At 42.4% G+C, this 26,971-nt stretch overlaps 1 protein-coding gene across 1 annotated transcript in view; it reads right to left on the reverse strand.

The window, feature by feature from the left end:
• Positions 1-4,250, reverse strand: part of LOC126220775 (trichohyalin-like) — a 141,499-nt gene extending 137,249 nt beyond the window's left edge. Inside the window, exon 1 of the mRNA XM_049942155.1 lies at positions 4,220-4,250. Within this exon, the coding sequence (XP_049798112.1) occupies positions 4,220-4,250 (31 nt within the window). The remainder of the gene's footprint in view (positions 1-4,219) is intronic.
• Positions 4,251-26,971: the final 22,721 nt, after the last annotated feature.

A 26,971-nucleotide genomic window follows, 5' to 3' on the forward strand; every position in this document is an offset into this window, starting at 1 on the left:
GATTATCCCTCGGTCCCCGATGGACATGCTAGACGAAATGAACACCTCGCCACTCCAAATTGGCGCGCATCAGATCGTCAGACTGCAAAAGAAGGTCTCTGTGAAATATGACATTCTGGACCATATTTAAACTCTTATGGGGTGTGATGGTTACAGAAACATCCCCCAGCTTGTCACAAGTGAGTAACTGTGCAGAGGACGCCGTTTTAATGAAGACTGACCAAGATCTTATTTTGGACATTCCCATCACCTGCCTCAAACTTGTCCTATAAAAGCTGAACAAAAAACTGAGTGTAGTAGCCACCAGAAAGATCGCGGGAGGCGCACATTGGCACGGCGCGTCACGGACGGTAGTTGCCGCAAGTAGAGTCCCGTCCACCAGAGGGCACGCGAGAATTCGGACAGGACCTCTGCCGGCGTAACAACAAGAACAACAACAACAACAACAACTCCGGCAGCACGGGCCGTGCCCAGTCAGTTAACATCGGGCATGCCTAGGACAAGTGCTTCCAGCGTTGCTCTCCACGCTGTCTCCTCCGGCACAGTTCCCTCCTCCCTTTCCCCCGTATGACGAGACGGCGGAGGATTGGGACGCATATGAACATCGCCTTTGGCAGCATTTCCAGGCATTTCATGTTGTCCATGCGGAGGTATGTCATGCTCTCTTCTTTTCTTGGATATATCCCTCGCTGTATCAAGTTTTGCGGCAGCTAGTGCCGTTGCAGGAACCCTCGTCCTTGTCTTTTGACGCATTGTGTTCATTGCTGTCTTCATATTATCGCCGCCGCACGCATGTTGTGGCGGCTAGGGTCGAGTTCTATCAATGCAAGAAACAGCCCCATCAGTCTTACCAGGCGTGGGCTGCTACCCTGCACGGTCTTAGTCGCAAGTGTCATTTTGTCACGGAGCAGTCGCGAGAGTCGTATGCCCACGTTATGGTACGCGACGTCTTGTTCGTTCAGCCCCTGATAGGGAGGTCCGGCAATGGGCCCTGCTGTTAGAAGACCCTTCCCTCGAGGAAGTCCTGTCCACTGTGTCCGGGGTGGACGACGTGCGAGCGGTACAATCCGGCCGTTACGGCCGCTCCCGCACGGCGCGTAAACAGAATTCCGGCCGCCGGCCCCTGTTGCCGTCCTGTGCGTCGTGCTATATACATCATGATTGGTCAGAGTGCCCCCAGCGTTGGGCCGTTTGTCGCAAATGTACTAAAAAAGGTCACATTGCTAAAGTTTGCCACTCAGCCTCAAAAGCATCGAAGGAAGCAAGTACAGAGGACATGGACGTTGACATTCAGGAAGTTTCATCGGGCCAGGCTCCCGACGCATCGGCACGCAAACTCTTTATCGAGGTGTCGGTTCGGTCGCGCCAGTTACAACTGCAGGTAGATACGGGTGCGGCAGTTTCGTTGATGAATGCACAAACTTATTCCGACCTTGGATCGCCCCCGTTGGCGCCAGTTTACCGGCGTCTACGCGGTTATGGTAAACAGTTCATTCCCCTACTGGGTCAATTCACTACCGACGTGACTTACAAATCAGTCACTTGGCCTATTACTTTTATTGTTGTCAGTGATGCGAGCTCCGCTAACCTTTTTGGCCTGGATGCCTTTCAAGCTTTCGGTTTTTCTATCGCTGACACCATACAGTTGGTCTCCGAAGACGTTCCCTATAACTCATTGGAATCTTTGATCTCAGACTTTCCCGATATTTTTGCGGAGGGCCTGGGGCGTGTTTCCGATTTTGAAGCTCACTTAACGTTGAAGGCATCGGCTCGCCCGCGTTTTCTACGCGCGAGGCAGATCCCCTTGGCTCTCCACCCTCAGGTAAAGGAAGAGCTAGACCGGCTGACAGCCCTAGGGGTCGTTCTTCCCGTTTCTTCCAGTGAGTGGGCTTCGCCCCTCGTTATTGTCAAGAAGCCCTCGGGAAAATTACGTCTTTGTGGCGATTTCAAGGCCACCATTAATTCCCAATTGGTGGTGGACACCTATCCTTTGCCTCGTGCTGATGAATTGTTCTCTGCCCTGGCGGGTGGCCAATATTTTTCGAAAATCGATCTGTCGGAGGCTTATCATTAGATACCACTTGATGAGGACTCCAAACGGCTGGCGGTCGTCAACACCCCGTTTGGCCTTTACCAATACCAGCGGTTATCCTTTGGAATATCCAGTGCCCCGGCGATATTCCAGTGTTATCTTGAGCATGTCACGTCGACAATCCCTCATTGTATTAATTACCTGGATGAGATAATTATCACAGGCCGCAGCACGAAGGAACACTTGCACAACCTTCGCACCCTCTTTCTCAAATTCAGGTCTGTGGGCTTGCGTTGCAACCTGCATAAGTCAACCTTCCTCCAACTGTCCATTGAGTATGTGGGCTACACGGGCTACACCATATCTCGGCATGGAATCCAGCCACTAGGAAGTTTGGTCCAAGGTATCGTCAACCTTCCTCGGCCCACTTCGCTGAAAGAGTTACAAGCTTTTTTAGGCAAGATAGCCTATTACCACCAGTTCATTCCCAGGGCTTCCACTATAGCCCACCCCCTGTACTGCCTTCTGCACAAGGGTGTTCCTTTTGATTGGTCGCCTGCATGCGAGTGAGCGTTCGCCTCGTTGAAGGGCCTCCTCACGTCAGCCCCTTGTTTGGCTACTTTTGATCCCCATAAGCCGTTGGTCCTGGCTACAGATGCTTCGCAGTATGGGGTGGGGGCGGTCCTGGCCCATCGCAACGCAGATGGTTCCGAGCAACCACTGGCGTTTGCGTCGAAAGCGCTTAGTCCCGCGCAGGCCCATTACTCCCAGGTGGAAAAAGAGGCTTTGGCCATTGTCTACGCGGTTACCAAGTTTCACCCTTTCTTGTATGGCACGAAGTTTCAGTTAATCACTGACCATAAGCCGTTAATATCGTTATTTGGCCCCGCCTCTCAGATTCCGGATAGGGCGGCCCACAGACTACAGCGCTGGGCCTTGTTCCTCTCTAAGTGCCATTATGACATTCATTTTCGCCCTACAGGACAGCATGCCAACGCTGACGCTCTTTCCCGTCTTCCGGTGGGCCCGGACCCTACGTTTGATCGAGAGGAGATTATGTGTTTTCATTTGGATGTGGCGTCCCGCCAAGCGGTTGATGGCTTCCCAATCACTAGTTCTCGAGTCGCCCGGGAAACGGCGGCTGACCCAGTTCTCCGGCAAGTCGTTCGCCTCATTCAGCTGGGGTGGTCATCCCGCCCTCCGGGCCGGGCCTCGGACTCTCTTCGTAATTATTTTCTTCTCCGAGACCGCCTCTCGGTCTTGGAAGGAGTTCTCCTTCTGGCTAACGATGATACGGCTCCTCGCGTGGTTGTTCCTGCAGGTTTACGCAGGGAGGTCCTCACGTTATTACATGCGGGGCACTGGGGTGTTTCCCATACTAAAACCTTGGCTCGCAGACATGTGTACTGGCCCGGTATTGACAGAGAAATTGAGCACTTGGTGGCCGCCTGTTCCCAGTGTGCAAGCCAACAAGCATCTCACAGGGCAGCGTTCTCTTCATGGCCGCCGGCAACCCACGCATGGGAACGTGTTCACATCGATTTTGTGGGCCTGTTTCTCAATGGCTTTTGGCTCATTGTCATTGATGCTTATTCCCGATTCCCATATGTGGTTCGCTGCTCCTCAACCACTTCAGAAGTTGCAATCCAGGCACTAGCAAAAATCTTTTCTGTGGAAGGTCTGCCAATCACCCTGGTCTCAGACAATGGACCGCAGTTTATTTCGCAGACCTTCCAGGATTTTTGTAGGCGCTTCGGTATTCGGCACGTTTGCTCTCCCCCCTTCCATCAACAATCGAATGGGGAAGCCGAGCGCATGGTGCGCACATTTAAGACGCAGATGAAAAAGTATGTGCACGAATTTCCTGCAGAGGAAGCATTGACGTTTTTCTTGACGGCATACCGGACCACACCAATGGGAGAACGCAGCCCCGCAGAGCTCCTCCATGGGCGTCAACCTAGGACTCTGCTGCACCTCCTCCGGCCTGGTCCTCGCCAGCCTTCACAAAACGGAGTACCTGGCTTTCCACTGGGTATGTCGGTCTGGGCCCGTGGGTTTGGTCGCAATCCACGTTGGATACCGGTGGTGGTCCTGCGCCGAAATGGCCGCCGGCTCTATACCTTGCAGGCGGGGGATCAGGTGGTCCGTCGTCACAAAAATCAGCTACGTCCACGTTCGGGCACCCACCCTCCGACCTCTCGGACACCGGCTTCCCCATTGCCGGCACCTGTATTGGTTTCACAGGGAACGTTACCTCCTCTCCCCGCTGTGACTCTGCCGCACTGCGATGGTTCTCAGCCTTGGCAGCCTCCAGTAGCTCCCGCACCGGCATCACCATCATTCGAGATGCCCCAGCGAGAGCCAGCCCCCCTAGCGGGCCCGGTTTTTCAGGGGGCTAGTTCACCTGTGGTCGTCCCTTCCCCTTCGTCCCGCCACTGGGTCTTGCCCCTCCTGAGGTGGAACAGGATCCGGAGTTTGACAGCTTCTCGCCCGTTCTGTCCCGGGCTCCAGTTCTGGGATGACGGGGGCCTCTTCGTGTGCGTCACTTCCAGCCGTATTCGAAGGTTCCAGCTCGAGGGTTGGCAGATCCCCTCGACTCCGGCCATCCAATGGATGTGGAGGTCATCGCTCCTGCCCGACGCTCCACCTTCCAACGCAGTGGATCACAGTGGCTTCACCCCCCGAAGGAGGAGGAGTGTAGTAGCCACCAGAAAGATCGCGGGAGGCGCACATTGGCACGGCACGTCACGGACGGTAGTTGCCGCAAGTAGAGTCCCGTCCACCAGAGGGCACGCGAAAATTCGGATGCGACCTCTGGTGGCGTAACAACAAGAACTACAACAACAACTCCGGCAGCACGGGCCGTGCCCAGTCAGTTAACATCGGGCATGCCTAGGACACAGTCCCGGTCTACGCTAAGTGAAGTGCGACGTAACGTGAACAGTGTTACTACACTGAGGCTTCATTGTCATGAAAGATTCCTCATCAGCTCTCGAACATACAAGGGCCCAGGGCAAATAAGATCCTCCGTCATCCTTAGCATGATGTTGGTCCCATATATCTGAAGGTCTCGTGAGACCTAGGTCCTCAGTGGATGCCAGAATCTCCACTCCACCCTCAGACACACAGCTTGTAGGTAGTGGTGGTATCCAAAATCTTTATTACCAATTTCAAACATATGATAAGTACGATAAGCAATTATATCTCTATCATTAAAACTTTCAAGACCAGGTACACTAGACACTCCACTACCACCTCTTACTATGGCAACAGTGAACCATCCATTTCCATGTGAAAAAGTGTCATTTATATCCAAGCTAAAATTAAGAGAACATCCAAAAAACACACAAGGTCCATCGACGAGAGTGTGGGCTGCAACACACTTCACTGGAACGCGATTTTTTTTGTCTCCGGATGTTGTTGTCAGTTCAATGTTTTCAATGGTTTTGTAGACTGTTCTCCGGCTACGTCGATACCTTCTGTAAGGCATTTTGGCGGCGTTCAATGCAGTTGCCTGTGCAGCAGCACACTGAGTGTAGCGCGGGAGCGCGCTCGCTTATATACTGTGCGAGGTCTTTGACCTTAGATAAGAACTTAGAATTTTTGCAGTGGCCAGCGGAGCGTTATCCCGGACACGCGCACTAATCTCTCTAGGTGCGCGCGTTAGCGCGCACTCCTCGCCCCGCTGGCGCGCCGCCAAAGATAAGAGTGTTTACATAAGAAAGCTGTTGCATCCTTGAGCCTCCGGTAATAGATGTACACTCTATGCTTTGTGGCTGACGCTACAGATCTTTATTTATGGAAATATAGAGTACAATCAGCTACAGAAGGTATCGACGTATATATATATATATATACCAGCTCAGTTTCATTTTTAATGGTAAGTAGCACCTCGAACTTGTTGGTCGGGGGGACTGGTGTAATACTCCGAGTTCAGTCTGATCCTAGTTTTTCATTACTGGGCCATTAGATCTACCACTGGACATACCACTATCACATAAATGAGTGGTGACTGCTCCTCTACTCCCTGTAGAACAGACAGGATTTCAGCAGCTCTCCAAATGCACCCATTCACGTCAAGTTCCATGCACTTGACAGCAATCGAAGCAATTTTCTGCTGCTTACGAGCAGCCACACACTCATTCAGTTCTTCCTCTAACATTTCTGCAAGATATCAATTTCTAGTAAAAAATCAACCACTGGATTTTCCATGACTAATAATAATAATGCATGTTAAAGTATCTTGTCACTAATCTCAATTTCGATCTGGACATGTTCAGTTATCTATTGTAACTAAGATCTTTATGTTGCTCACTGGTAATGTCAGAATTTCTTTGTTCTTCTTCCATTAATTATATAGGGTCTACACATAAAACCAGTATGCCTCATGCCCGAGATTCAAGTAATGATGAACTAACCAAAAAGAATAGATAATAGTAATGTCAAAAAATATAGTTACCTGCTTATAAGAAAAGCTGGAAGCAGTGGCTATGGGCAACCAGGCATCTTTGACTTCACGTGACAACGTTACCAGCAACATGCTGTAATTCTGGCAGGCATGATGACAATGATAATTTCTCTAGTAATGTTCTGTTTAAGATTGTCTATTGTGCAAGGATTGTCAGCATACACTTTGCTTTTCAGTGTGCCCCACAAATAAAAATCACACTCTGTTAAGTCTGGGATCCCTGGGAGAGGGGGGCATAGGCCTCTATTGACAAGTCTCTTTTCAGGGAAAACATTGGTGATGTGTGCCATACTAGTTGGATGTGTGAGCAGTTGCTCCACCTTGTTGGGATGCTACATACAACTTCTCTGCATCTGTTAATTATGCATAGAAAGAGTCAAATATTACTGGATGTCTGTCACTGTTTAAGGTGTAATCGAAAAACATGGGGCTAGTAATGTGCATGTCGTACAACTCACACCAAACAGCTATCTTCTCTGAGCGGTGAGGTTCTTCATGCAGAATATGTGGGTTGTCCTGTGAACTCTGTCACATAATACAAGGGTAAGTCAATTATTATCCGCAAAAAAGTTATAAAATTTTATTGTAATCAAATAGGAAACTTACAAGAACATCATTTTTTGTCATAGTCTCTTGTGTTTCAACGCACTTGGTCCATCATTGTACAAGTTTCCTGATGCTCTCATAAAAGAAGGTTATTGGTTGAGCTGCAAGCCAGGAATGCACCGCTTCTTTCACTGCTTCGTCCAAGACAAATCGATGGACCCTAAATGCCTGTTTGAGTGGACCATACAAGTGAGAGAAGGGGCAAGATCGGGACTATATGGTGGATGATCCAGTACTTCAAATTTGAGTTTCTGGAGCATTTCAACAGTACGGGCAGCAGTATGTGGACAGGCATTGTCGTGCAACAACACAACACTTTTTGACAGCAATCCTCATCATTTGCTTCGAATTGCAGGCTTTAGCCTGGCAGTAGGCATCTCACTGTGACGTACACTGTTTATTGTTATGCCTCTTTCCCCATAACGTTCCAGTACTGGACCTTGTGCCTCCCAAAAAACTGTAAGCGTCAGTTTTCCTGCGAATGGTTGGTTCTTGAACTTTTTCTTGCATGGTGAATATGGATGTTTTCATTCCGTACTCTGCCGTTCACTCTCCAGCTCATAATGATGGATCCATGTTTCGTCACCAGTGACGGAACCTGTCTAAGAAGTTGTCCCCTTCATTACCATAGCAATCCAAATGCTTTTTGCAGATGTCCAAGTGCATTTGTTTATGTAACTGTGTGAGTTGTTTTGGGACCCATCTTGCACAAACTTTATGAAACCCAAGTCTATTCTGGATGATTTTGTAGGCAGAACTGTGACTAATTTGTAGACAATGTACCACTTCGTCAATAGCTAATCGTCTGTCTAAGAGAATCATTTCACGTGAACGCTCAATGGTTTCTTCATTTGTGGCGGTAAACGGTCATCTGGTTCCTACATTGTGCGTAACACTTGTGTGACCACTTCGGAATTTTTCAATCTGTTCTTCGACACTCCGTTTTGGCAAAACACTGTTCCCGTACTGTACTGAAAGTCTTTGATGAATTTCAGCCCGATATGCCTTTCGACCACAAAAAACAGATCACTGAGTGTTGCTCTTCTTTGGTGCAAATAGACAGTGGAGCAGCCATGACTGACAGCACGGCAGCGATAACAAAACTAATCTAGCAGCTTGAAAACTGCAAATATATAACAACAAATAAACAAAGCATGTGTCATCAGCGTAAAATGACAGTACTACCAAAATAAACAAAAATATAACTAAATTGCAGATAATAATTGACTTACCCTTCTAAATCAATCGTTTGATGGGGGCTGCTTTCTGAACAGGCTGAAGTATGCGGAACTTTGACCTATCCACAAAAAGGGCAGACAAGAGGAGACAGCAAATTTTCACCCAGTATCAGTACTACCAATTATTTCTAAAATATTTGAGCAAGTAGTGTGTAACCAACTAGAAAAATATAGCAAAAAATGTAACATTATTCTTAACAATCAGTATGGATTTAGGAAGGGCCAAACCACTGTGTATGCTATTAATGAACTAATCACTAAAATAAGCAAATGCCTTGATAACAAGGAGACCATATCTGGTTTGTTCTGTGACCTCTGTAAGGCATTTGTTATGGTAAACCATAAGCAGCTGCTCCTCAAATTAGCTTCTTATGACTTCCATGGAAAATCTTTAAGTTGGTTCACATCTCAAAAATAGGAAACAGAGGGTAGTTATACAACATACGGGTGAGAAAGCCTGCTATAGTTGGAAGGAAATACAAGCAGGTGTACCCAGGGGTCCATACTAGACCCATTACTATTTCTGTATTATATAAATGACATGTCAGGTAAGGTAACTGCAGATATGATTCTGTATGCAGATGACTGAACAGCAGTAGTCTGCTGTAGAATCACTAAAGAATTTGCACAGAAAATGAAACACACTCTTCAAGAACTAGAAAACAGGATAAATAATAATGCTATGAAACTAAACCTAACAAAAACACAAATTGTACACTTCAGGACCAAACAAAGTGTTGAATACATAACACAGTTAAGTTATCAAGGCAGACAACTGACAACTGCAGAATCTGTTAAATTTCTGGGAGTCCCATTAAAAAACAAACTTGTCATTGACTGATCATGTGGATTGACTACTGAAGCAGTTCAATAGTTTTGTTTACACAATGAGAGTTCCAAATAAAGTAACTGACTTAGCTGTTCCCCTTCCATGTTTATAAATGAAACACTTCTCTTTGAGTTACAAATTCCCCATCTTTTTCTGGGAAATTCATTTACACATGCTTATGAAACAAGGCACAAACAAGATTACATTTTACCTTGCCGTAAACTAACATTATTTGAAAATACTCCATATTACATTGCTTTGAAGCTTGGCAATAAAATGCTTTCAAATTTGAAGGACTGCGAACTAGAACCCACAGGTGCAAACACCGAAAAATATTACATTCTATGTGTATGCTTATGTTCCCTTTTAATGGAGGTACATGTTCTTTTTATATGTGTACATACTTATGAACTATGTATCGTGTAAAGTATGTATCTAAATATCTAGATGTATTCATATATACTACTTTTATGAAAATATGTGCTCTTTGAAGTATGCCCATATTTATAAACTAGAGATGGTTGGTTTGGGGAAGGAGACCAGACAGCGTGGTCATCGGTCTCATCGGATTAGGGAAGGATGGGGAAGGAAGTCGGCCGTGCCCTTTCAGAGGAACCATCCTGGCATTTGCCTGGAACGATTTAGGGAAATCACAGAAAACCTAAATCAGGATGGCCGGGCGCGGGATTGAACCGTCGTCCTCCCGAATGCGAGTCCAGTGTCTAACCACTGCGCCACCTCGCTCAGTATAAACTAGAGAAACAAACATGAAAAACACTTAAAAAGAATGATTTTAAACCAGTTAAAATTTTAAGAAACAGGAAAAAATCTACCATGTAATTATCTTTTTATGTTGTAATTTGCTTCTGGGAGCATCCATATGCTCTATTTTGATGTATCTTGTATTAAGGTATACTTAGATAGGCAAAGAATTATTCATTGGCGAGTCACCAATGCTTCAATCAAATGATTATATATAAGATGTCATGTGACAAAGATTCTGTTCTATTCTATTCTACCAGCATCTGCAATTCTGTGAGTTTACATAACCTGATAAATGATACCACAGAACTCATCTGATATGAAGTAAAACAAGAGGCCCAAGCAACTGTTAGCAGCTGGTTTTAACAGCCAGTTAACAATGATGCACTCTTTTTTCCTGATCCTCAAATTTCAACTCTTGCACCATACTCACATGAGAGGCTTTTAATTTCGTGTCTTTTTTAGTATACGATGACGTTATGTATGAGATACACCAAGCTGCTGTGATAACATCCTTACTGACTTCTAGTGACTTCTCATAATGACCATGCAAATTCTTTCTCTAGTTTCAGGGGCCCTCGCTGTTGGTCACCTATTCCTTTCCACATTCTGAATGGATCCAACAATCCTCTGTTTCTTGTATAGATCTTGAATAGTGCTAGTTATGGGGAGTTTACTATCAGGATAACCAGCTCGAAACATTTCTTTACATTCCTTAATGAAGCCTGTCTCTGTGTAATGCTCCACCATATCAATTCACTGTTCTAATGCAAACTGTTCCATTGCTGTAATAATTCAGCAATAAAAGCGTCTCACAACAGCAGATGCATGAACACAGTGCTGCACTCAATTTTCTGATAAAATGCAGTGTAGCCAAATTTCAAGACAGTATAGCCACTTCACAAGTAATTTGACTAGAGATGATTAACCAGTGAGGCATACCGGTTTTCTGTGGGATAACCTGTACCTTTCACAGAAAATTAAATTAATCCCTGATCCACTATTTCCTATCATTTGTATGTTTTGTCCACTGTTGTTGACGGCAACTTGGTCAAATGGTGTTCCTTATCTTACATTGGTACCTAGGGAACTACATCTTTCTTTAGCCCACATGGGTACCTGCGACCAGACCAGCGGGGCATCCACGTCTGGTTGTTATGGGTTTCCCTTAGGTGTGATTGCTTGTTGTCATGGTTCAATTGAATCTGTCAGTCTTGGTTTCTTTCTGTCCAATTTCCTCTATCATACCCTCTTACAATTCTGTGTTCACATCTAATGATCAATTGTCTTCTGTAACTTCTGGTTTGGTATGATGGGTCACCTCCCGTTGTTCATAGCATCTTTCACGTAGCCCCTTCCTCATGCGCAGCAGTTGTCACATCTGCTTTCTCCTGTACCATCTGTACCTTGAAAACTTATTCAGTTCCTGTTTCTGTAAAAATTATGCTGACTGTCTTCTAACACACACAAAGAGTCTAAAAGCGGAAGATATTTTCCAGTATCTTCAGACCGCATTAACAGCTTCTCTCTGAACTCTATGGGGACCTGGTTCTTAAAAACTTTCAAGATGTTGGTCTGCAGGGCCTCTTCTTTCCAACATTTGGCCTTATGCAAATATTTTTCAAAATACCATTACATACTGCCTGGTCACAGGTTAAATGATTCTGATTTCAGTACTTCCTTCCTTAATCTTTCCTGCATTCCACTGCACCAGTATTTCTGCAGAAAATACTCTACACTATTTGTGGCTTCAGCCCTCAACAATGTGGCCTCTTCCTGCATTAAGTTGTCTTACAGATGTTGTGGTTGTCAGTCCAGCTCTGTTGAAGTAAGTATTCCATGAAATTATTTCATAAGGATGTAAAAGACTGATATTCAATTATTGCAGTGTAAGATATATCTATATTATTATTATTATTGTTATTTTTATTTCACATCACTTTACATTTATTTTTCATTATTTAATGTTGCATAAAATAATTTTGAATTATATGCCTAATCAATAAATACCATGTGCCACTGCGAAGCACATAAATTTTAACCACTCACATTAGTAATAATATATCTACAAGTTTGTAATTAGTTGAAACAACATTGTCAAAAGTATACTAATGTGACTGTCAAAAGTATAATAATGTCACTTTTGCAGTGTAGTTAATTTTATTAACCCCGTGAGGGGTTGCTGGTCCCCCATCGGGCGCCTCCCCAGGTGGTGGATAGGGGAATGCTCACCAGATATGGTGGGTACTGGGGAAATAAAATACCCAGGGCGGACCAAAACCAGTGAAGAGGAAGCCAACGGCTTGGATGCTGGAAGAGAATGTTTTTTATAGCATTCCAAGAGTAGAAGAGATGGAAGGCATCTCTACGGGGCAGGCAGAGCTCAGAGCCTGGGAAAGGTAATCTGCCTAGCAAATGGTAATCCAAAATATTACTCAGCAAGCTTGGAAGCTGTGAGGTGGCAGCCCGATCACCAAGCTTAACCTGCGCAGTGCTCTTAACGTGGCCAGGGGATTCTATACCTACTGGCTCACATCAATGATTTGCCTTGGATAATGGATTCAAAGGAAACGGACATAGGCTATGGAACAGGAATTCGCGAGATAGAAACAAGAAACACTACTACACATTTGGGACATGGAATGTTTGTAGTCTTAATAAACCAGCTGCAGCAGCGACTTTTATATATGAACTAAAAACATACAAGACAGATATTGAAGCTCTACAGGAAGTTAGGTAGCTTGGAGAAGGGACACACACGGAGGATAATTGTGTCATTTTTTATGGGGGAGATGAAAAACAGCATGAATTTGGAACTGGTTTTGCTTTTAAAACAGGATTGTTAATTGGGTTAAGGAATTCCATCCCATTAACAAAAGAATGTCTTACATAACAATCAAACACCAGTGGTACGATGGGTACGATGTAACATTCATAAATGTCCATGCACCGATTCAACTGAGGATGAGAAAGATGAGCGCTATGAAGAATTAGAGAGAGTAGTCGAAAGTATTCCAACAAGAAATATGAGAATTATCTTAGGGGACTTTAATGGAAAAATAAGTAAAGAGGATATGTTCATCCCCACAATAGGAAAACATAGCAAGCACTCGACCACAAACGAAAATGGATTAAGAATGATCAACTTTGCACTGTCAAAGAGTATGAGAATTTGCTCGACGATGTTCCCTCACAAAGGTATACACAAAGGCACGTGGTGCTCTCCAGATGGCAAAACAGTAAATCAGATTGACTATGTTATGACACATCAACGTTTCATTTCATTTATAAGAGATGTCAGAACGTATAGAGGAGCTGAAATTGGCTCGGATCATTTCCTAGTGGTAGGAAAGATGAAAATAAAGATGATCTGGAATCAACAACCAAAAGCAACACCAAAACATAATTTAGACATTGAACGACTGCAGGAACTTTCTGTTAAAGAAGCCTATGTGGTTGAAATAAATAACTGATTTACAGCATTGCAAGAAGCCGAGGAGGAAAATAGTGTCCAGAAGGCTTGGGAAAGAATAAAGACTGTGGTAACAGATTCAGCAGAAAAAACACTGGGCAAGAAAAAGAAAATGAAGAAACAGAAATGGGTCAACGAAAAGTGTCAGAGAGCAGTAGGAAGGAGGAAAGAAGCCAGGATGCAATGGCTGCATAATAAGGAGAGTAAAGACAGGAGCGAGACGTTCAATGCAGTTAGAAGAGAAACAGCACGAGTTCTGCGAACAGAGAAAAGGAAATATCTAACTGGAGTCCTAGAATCTATAGAAGTGGAAAGCAGGAATGGAAACTCAAAGAAGTTGTTTCAGTATACAAAGAAAAGTAAGAGAGGTTATCAAAGTGAAAACCTATTCATAAAAGATAAAAATCAAACACAGCTGGAACGTATCCTAGAAAGATGGAAAGAGTATTTCTCAGAAATGTTAAATTACACTGATCTGCAGACAACCTGCAATTACGCAATGTCTGAGAGTGACAGCATTAATAATGATGAATGCAGAATCACAAAACAGGAAGTGATCCACTCCATTCAAAAGCTCAAAAACAACAAGGCAGCAGGCGAGGACCAGATATCAGCAGAGATGTTAAAAGAGGGAGGAAGCAAACTACACAAAGAAATTTATAACCTTATCACAATGATCTGGAAAACTGAAATGCTGCCTGAAGATTGGAAAACTGCAATAATTTGTCCCATACGCAAGAAAGGAAACAGAATGGAAAGTGGAAATTACAGAGGGATCAGTTTGCTGAACATAACATACAAAATCCTGTCAATGACCATTCTGGAAAAAGTTAAACCTTATGCGAAAAACATTATTTAAGATTACCAGGCTGGATTTTGAACAAACTGCTCCACAACTGATAATTTGTTTACTATATGACAGATCTTTGAGAAATACTGGGAATTTAACAAAAACATCCACTGTCTCTTCATTGACTTCCAGCGAGCCTACAACAGCACCCACAGAAGTAGCCTGTATAACACCTTACGAGAATTTAGTATACCCAGTAAAATCATTAGGATGATACAACTGTGCATGGATGGCTCCCAGGCAGCAGTGAAGTTCAGAAGATCCATATCCCTCACCTTTCCAATTAAAACAGGCTTACAACAGGGAAATGCTCTTTCATGAGCCCTCTTCATCAACCTTGCATTAGAGAAAGTGGTTCGGGAGAGTAATTTACATCTAAACAATGGTCTCCGATTCGAACACAGTGAAGTAAAACTCCTGGCTTATGCAGATGATATAGTGTTGCTGAATGAAACTGATGAACTGAAAGACATGTACAGATCTCTCAGGCACAGTGCCAGCAAAATCGGGCTTTTGATTAACCAAGAGAAAACCGAATATATGGAAATAGGTTGAGTCATAAACACAAATCCTTACTTTGAAATTGACTAACATTCTAAATTCAGAGAAGTTCTCCAGTTTAAATACCTTGGATCACGTTTCAACAGTAAAAATATCATAACAATGGATATAAACAAAAAAATAGCCTCAGGGTCAAGATGTCTGTACTCACTAATCAACCCACTCAAAAGTAAAGCTTTGTCAATCACCACAAAGATGAAGATATACAACACCATTCTCTGCCATATAGTACTGTACATTTCAGAAAGCTGGACGCTTACAAATAATGAAAGAGAAAAACTGAATGTTTTTGAAAGAAAAGTAATGAGAAAAATCTGGGGCCCTGTGTTGGAGACTGTTGTATGGAGAATTCGAAAGAACAATGAAATTTATCAGTTAATGAAGCAACCCACTATCGTCCAGAAATTAAAAAGTAGGAGACTGCAATGGGCTGGACATGTGGCCAGAATGGAAAACAACAGAATCACCCAGAAAGCATTTGAAGGAACTCTCCAGGCAACAAGACCATTGGGCTGACCTCGTACAAGGTGGAAAGATGACATAGAGAAGGACATTGCAGCATTAGGAATTTCCGCAGGGTGGAGAGAGGCTGTGAGAGATAGAAGGCGTTGGAAGCAGATCGTTGATGCAATGCGTGGTCTACAGGGCCTGTGATCAGTGAGAAAAGAGAGAGAGAGAGAGAGAGAGAGAGAGAGAGAGAGAGAGAGAGAGTTAATTTTTATATGAAATTAATGGATGGAAAGTGCTAGACAAACACGGTGTAATGTCGTGATTAATTTATTACTGAAAATGTAAACAGGACATAACGTAGTTATCTTTAACATGGTTCATAAAATAATTGGATGTTCCAAATAACATAATTTTAGCACCAGTTTGCAAATATAAAAAGTAATTTTCAAAATTTATATATTACGAAATTTTGCATAGAAAATCAAGTTACGTTAAAAATCTGACTGTCAAACATTCAACTTATTGTTTGTTGTTTGTAAAAAAATCTGTTGCATCTGGAAACAATAAATTGGGAGATACATATGAATGTTGTCAAGGTTATTATTTTATAATGAAGAACCCTGGACCCTTTATTTATATATGCAAGCATAAATGTTATTTTTATTCTAATGACATCCGATTATAACCAATGGTATGTGGTGACATGTTGCTGTACCAACTACATCGCCTGAAAATTCTCTTGAAACAATTGGATGGCTACATTAGAAATGGCAGCCCATTCACCAGGATAACTCTGTTTAATGTCAAAATCAAGTAATGCAGTTAGTTTGAGTCTTTACGTAATCCAGCCCATACCCGTCATATTAGCGTGGCATATCCACTCACATGCCTCACAGTCAGCTGTTATTGTGTTGGACCAAATTGCTGAGCCAACAGTTTTCTGCTCAACATTCATACGTCATACACATGGCGGCTATACCATGATGAGTCTGCTTCAGTACATATAAGGTACCTAATTGGTAAGACATTTTATCTATTTTAGATTCCCATTGCTTCCGCCACCTACCATTAATCTTGGTTAATTTTACTTTTCTGCTTTTACTTCCCATTTAGGTCTTTCATATATCCGATAAAACATCTGAGAACTGGATGTTATACCCAGATGCCTTATTCTTATTTAAGCCTTTCGGCGGCAATTGACAGATGAAGCTTTTTCTATTACATATAAAAATATTTCAACTGAGACTGTTTTCATTAAAAAAAAACTGCAACCTGACTAGTGGGAGCAGTATCTTAACAAATTTTTTAGTGAGTTAAACAATATATTACATTATGAGACTAAAGACAATCCTGTGTGTGATTATATTGTTTATTATTATAGGCCTATGTCGCTGTGATTGCCACCTTCAGGTTATCTGTAAAAAGAACATAGTTTAGTAAAATACTTCAAATCTGTAAGTAGATAATTTAACGTGTTATAGAATTGTTGTTGTTGTGGTATTCAGTCCAAAGACTGGTTTGATGCAGCTCTCCATGCTAATCTATTCTGTGCAAGCCTCATCATCTCTGAGTAACTACTGCAGCCTACATCCTTCTGAATCGGCTCAACGTATTCATCTCTTGGTCTCTCTCTACAATTTTTACCCTCCATGCTTCCCTCTAATACTAAATTGGTGATCCCTTGACGTCACAGGATGTGTCTTACCAGCCAATCCCTTCTTCTAGTCAAGCTGTGCCACAAATTCCTCTTCTTTCCAATTCTATTCAGTACCTCTTCATTAATTACATGATCTAGCCATCTAATTTTCAGCATCCTTCTGTAGTACCACATTTCAAATGCTTCTATTCTCTTCCTGTCTAAACTATTTACCGTCCATGTCTTGCTTCCATATGTGACTACACACTAAACAAATACTTTCAGAAAAGACTGCCTGACACTTAAATCTAAACTCAATTTTAACAAATTTCTCTTTTTCAGAAACACTTTCCTTGCCATTGTCAGTAACCACTTTATATCCTCTCTACTTCAATCATCATCCGTTATTTTGCTGCCCAAACAGCAAAACTCATTTACTGCTTTAAGTGTCTCATTTCATGATTTGATTCCCGCAGCGTCACCTGATTTAATACAACTACATTCCATTATCCTCATTTTGCTTTTGTAACCTATTTTTAATACTTCATACATAAAAATATGTTAAGTAAGATGATATAGTGGCACCACAAGGGCACACACTATGCTTCCTAGTACAGTCGTTGGACAGCAATGGCGCTCCACACAGAGCAAAGCAATATCTGTAATCTGTTTACGTGCCAAAATGGCTACTAGCAGCCTGTAAACAGTAATCTGCCGCTGCAGTTTAGTGCATATGTGACTAGTGATGGGCTAACGAATATGAGTGTCTACAGACTATGTTGTTTTATTGACATATGGATGTGTGTGCTCGCACTATGTAACAGCTTCACCAATGTATTTAATAGTAATGACAATGACATATAAATGTGTCCGTTCATTTTAGGTTGATACGGCCTAATAGCCATAACATGTAAGTAACATGCTTATGCAATTCCATTTTTCATTCTGTATAATCAGCCTAATATCAAGATACATTAACGATTTTGTTAAATAATTTAAAAACATTCTGTATTTTTCAGCTTCACTTGATAATGGCCTAAAGCCGAAATTGCAATCGTGAAATAAAGAAAGTGTTACAGTCACTGGCGTTAATATGATTTCTTTTTTATAAAGTTCTACATGACTATGAATCCCTGGTATAAAAAGTTAATAAACTGATAAATGCTTGCAATATGTCAATTTAATTTTTCCACAATTGTAAAATTACTCACTTGATTTTGCTTTTGTATTATGATGTTCCATTTCTTCATACTCTGCTTCCTGTTGCAACATATGGTCAAGCATATCTCGGACCACAAGAAAATTCTGAAGATAAAAGAACATCCTTTGTAGAAAATGTTTTACATCCTTCCTGTATTTCTGTGAAGAAGGAGAAAGGAACATTTTTCATGTAACAAAAAAAAAAAGAAACACACACACATATAAACAGTAAGAGAGAGAGAGAGAGAGAGGGGCATTATACATAACAGGTGTTTTACAGAAATAATGATGTATCATTATTCAGATGCTATGATAAAATGACATGCCTTCTGGCATGAACAAACAACTTTGGTATTTTTAACCAAGGACATAACACACATACACAGTGCTCCCAAAAGTGTTTTAAGATTTTCAAGCAAGCTTTATTTTTTACAGTAATCAAGTCATATGCATCAATTAAGCTAAGTATAATCCCCTCATTTAAAGTACTGATGTAAGTGCAACAATGTTTTCAATTAACCCAATAATTAAAGGGTGAAATAGAGGACTACATCAAAAAACAAACTGGTACATACAGAACAAAGCAAATATTCAATTACCGAGTTTGTTTTTACTAGGTACTAATCAAAATGGAAAATAAAGATCACTGACTGCAACATTATTGAAGAAAAAATTCCATAGTTCATGTTGACTGATTCTTACAAACCACATCAACCTAAAGATGGAAAATGTAGCAAAAGTAATTATAATAATAAGATAAAAATAGAATGAAAATGACTTAGAAAGACAACAGACTTAAAATTGTCATACTGTCCTTTGTTTGTCTGAATTAGATATATCACATTTCTGTTGTTCCAGTATGGTCTGAGTAAATTACCTTTCATCTGAATACTGAAGTAACCATATACAGGCTGGAATATTCCAATCAAAGATTCAGGTATTAAGATAGAAGGTATGTTGTAAAAAAATAATTTACTTACTAGTTCATACAAATCTTTTCTGATACATATGATATGTACAATACTAGGGCACAAAATATACCTACACACTGATTTTGTACATATACAGTATATCATTAAAATCTTGGTGGCTAACACAATAAACTTACTAACTTATTTAAGCCATTATGTGGTCAATATAAAGAATTACAACCGAGATACTGTGAGACTGTATGGAAAAAGTACTGCAGCATATATGACACAGATCTTTAAAAATACACAGTTCAGAAACAGATTTTATTTAAGTAATCAAACTATGTCACAGTTTTGTTCCTGCACAATAAAACCTTTCTTGAAAAGGGTGGTATTACTATGACTAAGATGTATGAGGTCTGTTCAAAAACTTCTGGAGCTTTGTCCAAAATATTTTTCTATGCTTCCCTTTTACTTACTGTGCACGGTCTCCTTCGAGATACTGCCCTCCACAAATGATACACCACTCCCAAAGCCACTTCCACTTCTGGAAGCAGCCCTGGTACGCCTCTTGCTTGATTGCGTGAAGCACCCTCTGCGAATTTTCATTTACCACTTCCATTGTCACAAATCTTTGTCCTTTCAATGGGGTTTTCAACTTTTGAAGTAAAAACAAGTCCACAGGCCAGGTCTGGAGAGTATGGAGGATGAGCCAGCACAGTGATTTTGTTTTCTATGCAACAGTCAATGCATCAACAGAGACGAATGTGTGGGTGCAAATCGTGATGCAAGAGCCTTGAATTGTCTCGCCACACTTCAGGCTGTTTCCTTCTCACATTTTTTTGCAGGCGTCGCAACACATCCCGATAGTACCATCGATTAACAGTTTTTCCCTGTGACACAAGTTCATGATGAACTAATCCTTGAAAGTAAAAGAAAAAGTCAAAGTAAATATTTGACATTTGACCTGACCTGACAAGTTATTTTGGTCTTAGCGAACCTTTCCCAACTCATTGTGAAGATTGAACCTCGGTCTGAACATCTTAAGTGTAGATCCTCGTCACATCACCAGTTATGATTCTCGTAAGGAGCATCTCATTCTCATCTGCACGATCCAAAAGCTCTTCACAGATTTTGAGGCAAAGGTATTTCTGGTCTTGACTCATGACCCGTGGGATGAGCTTGGTGGCAACACGGTGCGTTTCAAGATGCTGTACCAGGCTTTCATGAGATGTTTCAACTGAGATGTTACATTCTTCTTTACTACTTCGGACAATCAGTGTTCGTTTTGCTCAGATAATTTTGCTGACACTCCTGACATGAGAGCTGTTGCTAGACATTGAAGGGCGTCCTGAAGGAGGGTCACCTTTAACTTCTGTCTGACGATTTTTCAACCATGTGAACCACTCATACCTGCAAGTATGGCTTGAGCACTTGTCACCGTAGGCTCCCTGTATAATTTGGTGTGTCTCTGTACAGGTTTTCTAGAGTTTCAAGCAAAATTTAATGAGATGCATTGCTGTTCTATACCTCTGCCATCTCGAAATTTGCAGACTGTTCGACACAACATTCTACTCAATACAGCACTGAAGAATAACTAACAGACACAGAACAATGAAATTTCCGGAATTACACATGGGCATGTGCAGGGATGCTGCACTTTGCTCCAACACACCAATGGCGTGAAATTATGAATGTTCTGGAATTTTCTGAACAGACTTTGTATATTAGAAGTGATCATACAGAATTTTATTCTAACCAAGACAAAATTCTGTACTCATTTTCTCTTTTTGACATCAATTCCGAATATACATATGCAAAGAAGATGTATAATTTTTATTCTTTTTACAGATATAAAAATAAATGGCTTGTAGTGCTGGTATAAAATGAAGAGTATTTCTAGTGTGTGTGTGTGTGTGTGTGTGTGTGTGTGCGTGCGTGCGTGCGTGCGCGCGAGAGAGAGAGAGAGAGAGAGAGAGAGAGAGAGAGAGAGAGAGAGAGAGAGAGAGAGGATTTAAAAAGGGAAATACTATCATAAATTTATATGCCATGAGTTTGGTACAAAAAATATTCATGATTGTTATACTACTGAAGTTACTATATTCTTTAGCCAGAAGAACAAGTTCTGTCTGTCTTGATGAAAATACAATGACGAGGGAAAAAACTGAAACAGTAAAGAATGTTACAATGAGACCAATTACAAAACAATGGCATATAACTGTTGACATTAGGTTTTATGAAATATTATGAAACAACGAGTTCTGTTTAGGGTGGATAGACTCTCTGATAATGTCATCACACTTTGCACTGTCCATTGGAGTGATAATGCAGCACATGATTGTCTACATCCACCGTATCAACACATTTGATTGCAACCATATTGCGAGTGCTAATGTATCAGACACTACATCTATGACATCAGATTCTACTGTGTAAAGGTTGAACTGAATTTTGTTTAATAGAAAACCTTAACAGGTACAGCCAAATCCCATGAGCAACAACATTTGTTGAAAAGGGATGGATACTGTAGAACACACACACACACACACACACACACACACACACACACACACACACACGATATATTATCCGGACTGATGAGGCACAGCACATGCTGCTGCATGACCAATCAAATACAGGTAAATTCAAAACCAAATGAGGCAATACACACACTTATCAACAGAGCGTCTTTCAGACAGGTTGTGGAGATATTCTAGTGTGCAATGAAATGAGTGCCTGATACCTTTATCATTCACTTCTCACCAGCAAATGCTGCAGGAAGCAATTTTCCAATCATGTGCTTTTGTTTGAACTACATCATCCTGTAGGTGACCTGTACCTTCAGCTAGACAATAGTAATTTTATTTTGCCCTTGCTACCTAAAAAGCTGTGAGGCATTCTGCTGTTGGTTGGCAGTTTAAACTGATGCAGATGCACATACCTGCTCCTAGTTGTAGAACAGGATTCTTCATTCCAACAAAGAAAAGATGATCATCACAGTTGACCTGATGACACCCACCCATTCCTGGGCAATGTCATGATGTCTGAAAAGTCAGTCGGTTGTACAGTATTCAGCTCATTCCGGTGAGCATCCACTTTAGATGTGACTGCTGAATCCTTTTATGCCCCTCTGTATAAAGGGAATAATTTCATTGGTGGTCCCCCCCCCCCCCCCACACACACACAAAACAACAAACTCTCTTTTTCTTTTCCATTAGATGGAAAGTTTGTACTGATCAGTGTGGGCAGATAGATACAGAGAGTTTTGGAACCCTCATACATCACCACCAGGCTTTTTCCAAGAAAAGCAGTGTGAGTCAATTAAAGGATTTGGATATATCTACTCAATTTTGTATTCTTCCCTCAGTTTCTCTTTCACTGGCGATGATGAATGTGTGTGCTGTGTGGTACTGGTATCAATCTTTGGTCACTTCCCAGGTTGGATGTTAGTAATTTGTTTAACCTTAGCTATTGTTTTTAAAGGCACACTTACAAGTACAGTTATTTGTGATGGCATTACTTGTTTGAATCTTGACATCAACATTTAGTGCTGTTTCTTTTGCCACTGAAGCAAAGGATGTTGCAAAAGTAAAAGAAACCACCGCCTCATGACCTTTTTTAATTCAGGATAGAACATCCATTTTGTCACAATGATTTCTTCCGAATTTTCTTCTTCAAGGAACACGGCATTTGTGGCTCCAAGCAGCATGACTTCCTAAGCAGCTCACACAGAACGACAGTAGAGAGTGTGATCACTTCTTAATAGGATGCTAGACCACATCTATCACATTGCTTGTCTCTTATAAATAAGGATAGTGTGCTGTAACACTGACATGCATAACAATGAGTGGAATTTCAAACAATAGAAAATCCAGGATGCACGGGATTTGGAAGATGTAGATTCAAAAATGTAGAAAAAGACAGATAGCTACTTACTGTAAAGATGACACATTAACTTGCACACATGCATAATTAAAAGATAATTACACAAATCTTTCAGCCACAGCCTCCATCAGGAAAAGAGAAACACACGCCATTCATACACTTAACAAAGTACACTTCACACACACGATCATCAGCTTGGGCCAGAATGCAACAATCATGTGGGATGGAGGCAGTAATCTGGAGGGGCAGGGAAGGGGAAGACACAGCACTGTATGGGTGAGGGGAGAGCAGAACACTGTCTGGCGAGTATGCGTGGACTGGAATGCCAACAGGTACAGCGTCAAGAGGTTGTGGGGCAGGGCGGTGGGGAAAAAAGAAGCAAGAAAGGAGAGGAGTGGAGAAAGATGGGTGGGTGCTTTTGCAGAGGGCAGCAAACAAAGAGGGTAGGAGACAAGATTGGGGGAAAGATGGTAGGACAGTGGGGTTGGAAACTGCTGGGTGGAGGGTGTTGGGACAGTATGTTATCATTGGTTGAGGAAGGGATAATTATGGGAGAGCAAAATGTGTTGTAAGGATAACTCCCATCTGCACAGCTCAGAAAAGCTGCTGGTAGAGGGGAGGACAGAGCGCTCAGGTAATGAAGCAGTCATTGAAATCAAGCATGTTATGTTCAGCTACATGATGTGCTACAGGGTGGTCTATTTTGCTCTTCACCAGAGTTTGGCAGTGGCTGTTCATCCTACTACTGGACAGCTGGTTCGTAGTCATACCAGAATAAAAAGCTGTGCAATGACTGCAGCAGAGCTGGTAGATGACAATGCTGCTTTCACACGTAGCCCAGCCCCTGATGGGGTAGGATAAACCTTTGACAGGACTGGAGTATGAACTGCTGGGTGGGTGGATTGGGCAGGTCTTGTATCTGGGTCTTCCACAGGGACATGGTCCTTGTAGCAAGGGGTTGGGATTGGGAGTGGCATAGGGATGTACGTTGTGAGGTTGGGTAGGCAACGGAACACCACTTTAGGAGGAGTGAGAAGGATCTTGGGTAGGATTGCCTTCATTTCAGGGCATAGGCAGTCAAAAGCCATGGCGAGGATGTGGTTCAGTCTTCCCCTTCCAGGGTGGTACTGAGTGACAAAGGGGGCATTCCTTTGTGGTTCATTCTTTGTGGTGGTGGAAGGATATGAGGTGTGAGGGGAAATGGTGTGGGCCATCTGTTTGCAGACTTGAACCTGACAGTGAAGGCCTTGGTGAGACTGTCAGCATACTTGACAAGGGAGTGCTTGTCACTGCAGATATGCCATCCCCGAATGGCCAGGCTGTATGGGAGGGATTTTTTTGGTGTGAAGGGATGACAGCTGCTGATATGCAGGTACTGTTGGTCATTGGGGGGTTTAACATGGACAGAGGGGAAGATGGAGAGAAGTCAGTGTCTAGGAAGGTGGCACACACTGTTAAGGAGGATCAGGTGAAGTGGATGGGAGAAAAGGTGTTGAGGTTGTGAAGGAATGAAGATAAGGTGTCTTGGCCCTGAGTCCTGATCTTTGAGATATCATCAGTGAACCTGAACTAGACTATGGGTTTGGCGTTATGGGAGGCTAGGAAGGTCTCCTCTAGATGGCCCATTAAAGTTGGCATTGGAGGGTGCGATGCAGGTGACCATTACTGCGCCACAAATTTATTTGTGTGCCTTACCCTTCAAAGGAGAAGTTGTGGGTTATGATACAGTCAGTAAAGTGTATGACAAATGAGATAGGGGGTTTACTGTCTGAAGGTTGTTGGTAAAGATAGTGTTCAGTAGCAGTAAGACTATGGGAATTAGAGATGATGGGGTATAGGGTGGTGGCATCAGCAGTAAAAAGTAGGGATCCAGGAGGTAAATGGATGGGGAAGCAAGTGGTTGGTATCTTCGACTGGGGAGGCTAGATTATAGGCATCTGGTTGGAAGTGTTGGTCAATGAAGGCTGAAATTTTTCCGTGGGGGCACAATAACCAGCCACAATGGGGTGTCCAGGATTGTTGGGTTTGTGGATTTTTGGGAGCATGGATGTGCACGGTGTCATAGGGATGAGGAGGGAAATGGATTTAGGAGAAAGCTTCTGGGAAGGGCTTAAGGCTTTAAGCATGGATTGGAAATTATGTTGGACTTCTAGGATGGGTTCAATATGGTGGAGTTGATAGGTGGAGGAGTCAGATAACTGGTGGAGGCCTTCTGCCAGGTAATCACTGTGACTCATAACTACAATGATGGAAGATTTGTCTGCAAGTAGGATGATTAGGACTAGATTTGGCTTGAGATTGTGTATGGCTATTTTTTCTTCTGCTGCTGAAAGGTTGTTTTCTGAGGAACGGATGTGGGGAAGGATGGTGAGGCTAAGTTGGAGGTTAGGAATTCCTCGAAGCTGACCAGTGTGTAGTTAGGTAGGAGTGGGGGAGAATCATGGTTGGATGATAGTATGAATTGTGAGAGGCAGGGTTCAATGTTGGAATTAGGTTGGTTTTGGTTCTAGAGATTGTGCTCCCACTGAGAGAATTTTCCTCCTCATCGACAAACAACTCCACCCCAAAGCCCATAATCTAGCCTCCCTCATCAAAGACACCAACTACTTCCTTCAGCAACTTTCCACCATCCCGATCCATTTACCACCTGGATCTCGGCTTGTTACTGTTGATGCCACCTCCATTTACACTTTGAACACTACCTTTCCCAATGTCCTTCAGACTCTAAACCCACTACCTCATTTGTCATACAATTACTCCTTTGAAGGGAAGGTATACATGCAAATCTGTGGCACAGCCATGCGCTTCCAGCTATGCCAATCAATTTATGGGCCATCTAGGGAAGACCTTCCTAGCCTTACATACTGCCAAACTCCTATTCTGGTTCAGGTTCACTGATGATATCTTCATGATCTGGGTTCAGAGTCAAGACACCTTATCTTCATTCCTTCACAACCTCAACATCTCTCCCATCCACTTCACCTGGTTCTCCTCGATGGAGCATGCCACTTTCCTAGATGTTAACCTCCTCCTCTCTGATGGTACCATCCACATGTCTGTCCACATTAAACCCACTAACCACCAACAGTACCTTCATTTCAACAGCTGTCATCCCTTTGACAGCAAAAAATCCCTTCTATACAGCCTGTCCACCTGAGGACAGTGTATCTGCAGTGACAAAAACTCCCTTGCCTAATATGCTGAGGGTCTCACCAAGGCCTTCACATATAGTCACTATCCCACAGAACAAACAGATCTCCCATGCAATTTCCCCTCGCACCTCAAATTCTCCCACCACCCCCCAAGAATGAACCACAAACAAATGCCCCCTTCATCACGCAGTACTACCATGGACTGGAACAACTGAATTGCAACATCTGCTATGGCTTTGATTACCTATTGTGATGCCCCTAAATGAGGGACGTCCTACCCGAGCATCCTTCTCACTCTTCCTCCACTACATCCTAGTAGTACATGGCACTCCTAATTGCAAACCCTTGCCACAAGGATCATATATGTGAGGAAGACTCAGATGCAATGGTCTGTCCAATTAACACCACAGAGAAATCTTGTTTCTGCAGCCTGGATCCTGCTCGTACCCCTTTGTGTGGGAACCCATGTTTCAAATCCATAGAGCATAGTACACACTGCCATGACTTTGTAAAACTTCATCTGTGTGTCTTTCTTTTATCTTGCCAAGAACCTGCTGTTTTCAAAACTGCATTTGGATTTTTAATGGTTAGCCACTCTTCCTCAAATGGTTTGCCATTCTTCCTCAAAGTTTACTGTCATCAATTTATAAACTTAAGTCTTCTCTGATATTTAATACTTTCCATTTGTAGGAGGTGAATTGCATATTTTTCTACATATTTAGGGTTAGTTTTCCATTTTGTTTTCCTCCATCTAGTCCAAATTTGAATTTTTAAGCATACATGAAGTGATCTGAGCCAATATCAAATCCTCTCAAATGTGTGCCATTCAGTTGTGAGACTATCCTGTGTTTAAGAATTACATAATTAATAACAGATCTAGCTCCTCTTTTGCTCTATGTATATTTATTAACATCTTTCT

Source organism: Schistocerca nitens, chromosome 1 (assembly GCF_023898315.1).
Source record: "Schistocerca nitens isolate TAMUIC-IGC-003100 chromosome 1, iqSchNite1.1, whole genome shotgun sequence".
Classification (NCBI taxonomy): domain Eukaryota; kingdom Metazoa; phylum Arthropoda; class Insecta; order Orthoptera; family Acrididae; genus Schistocerca; species Schistocerca nitens.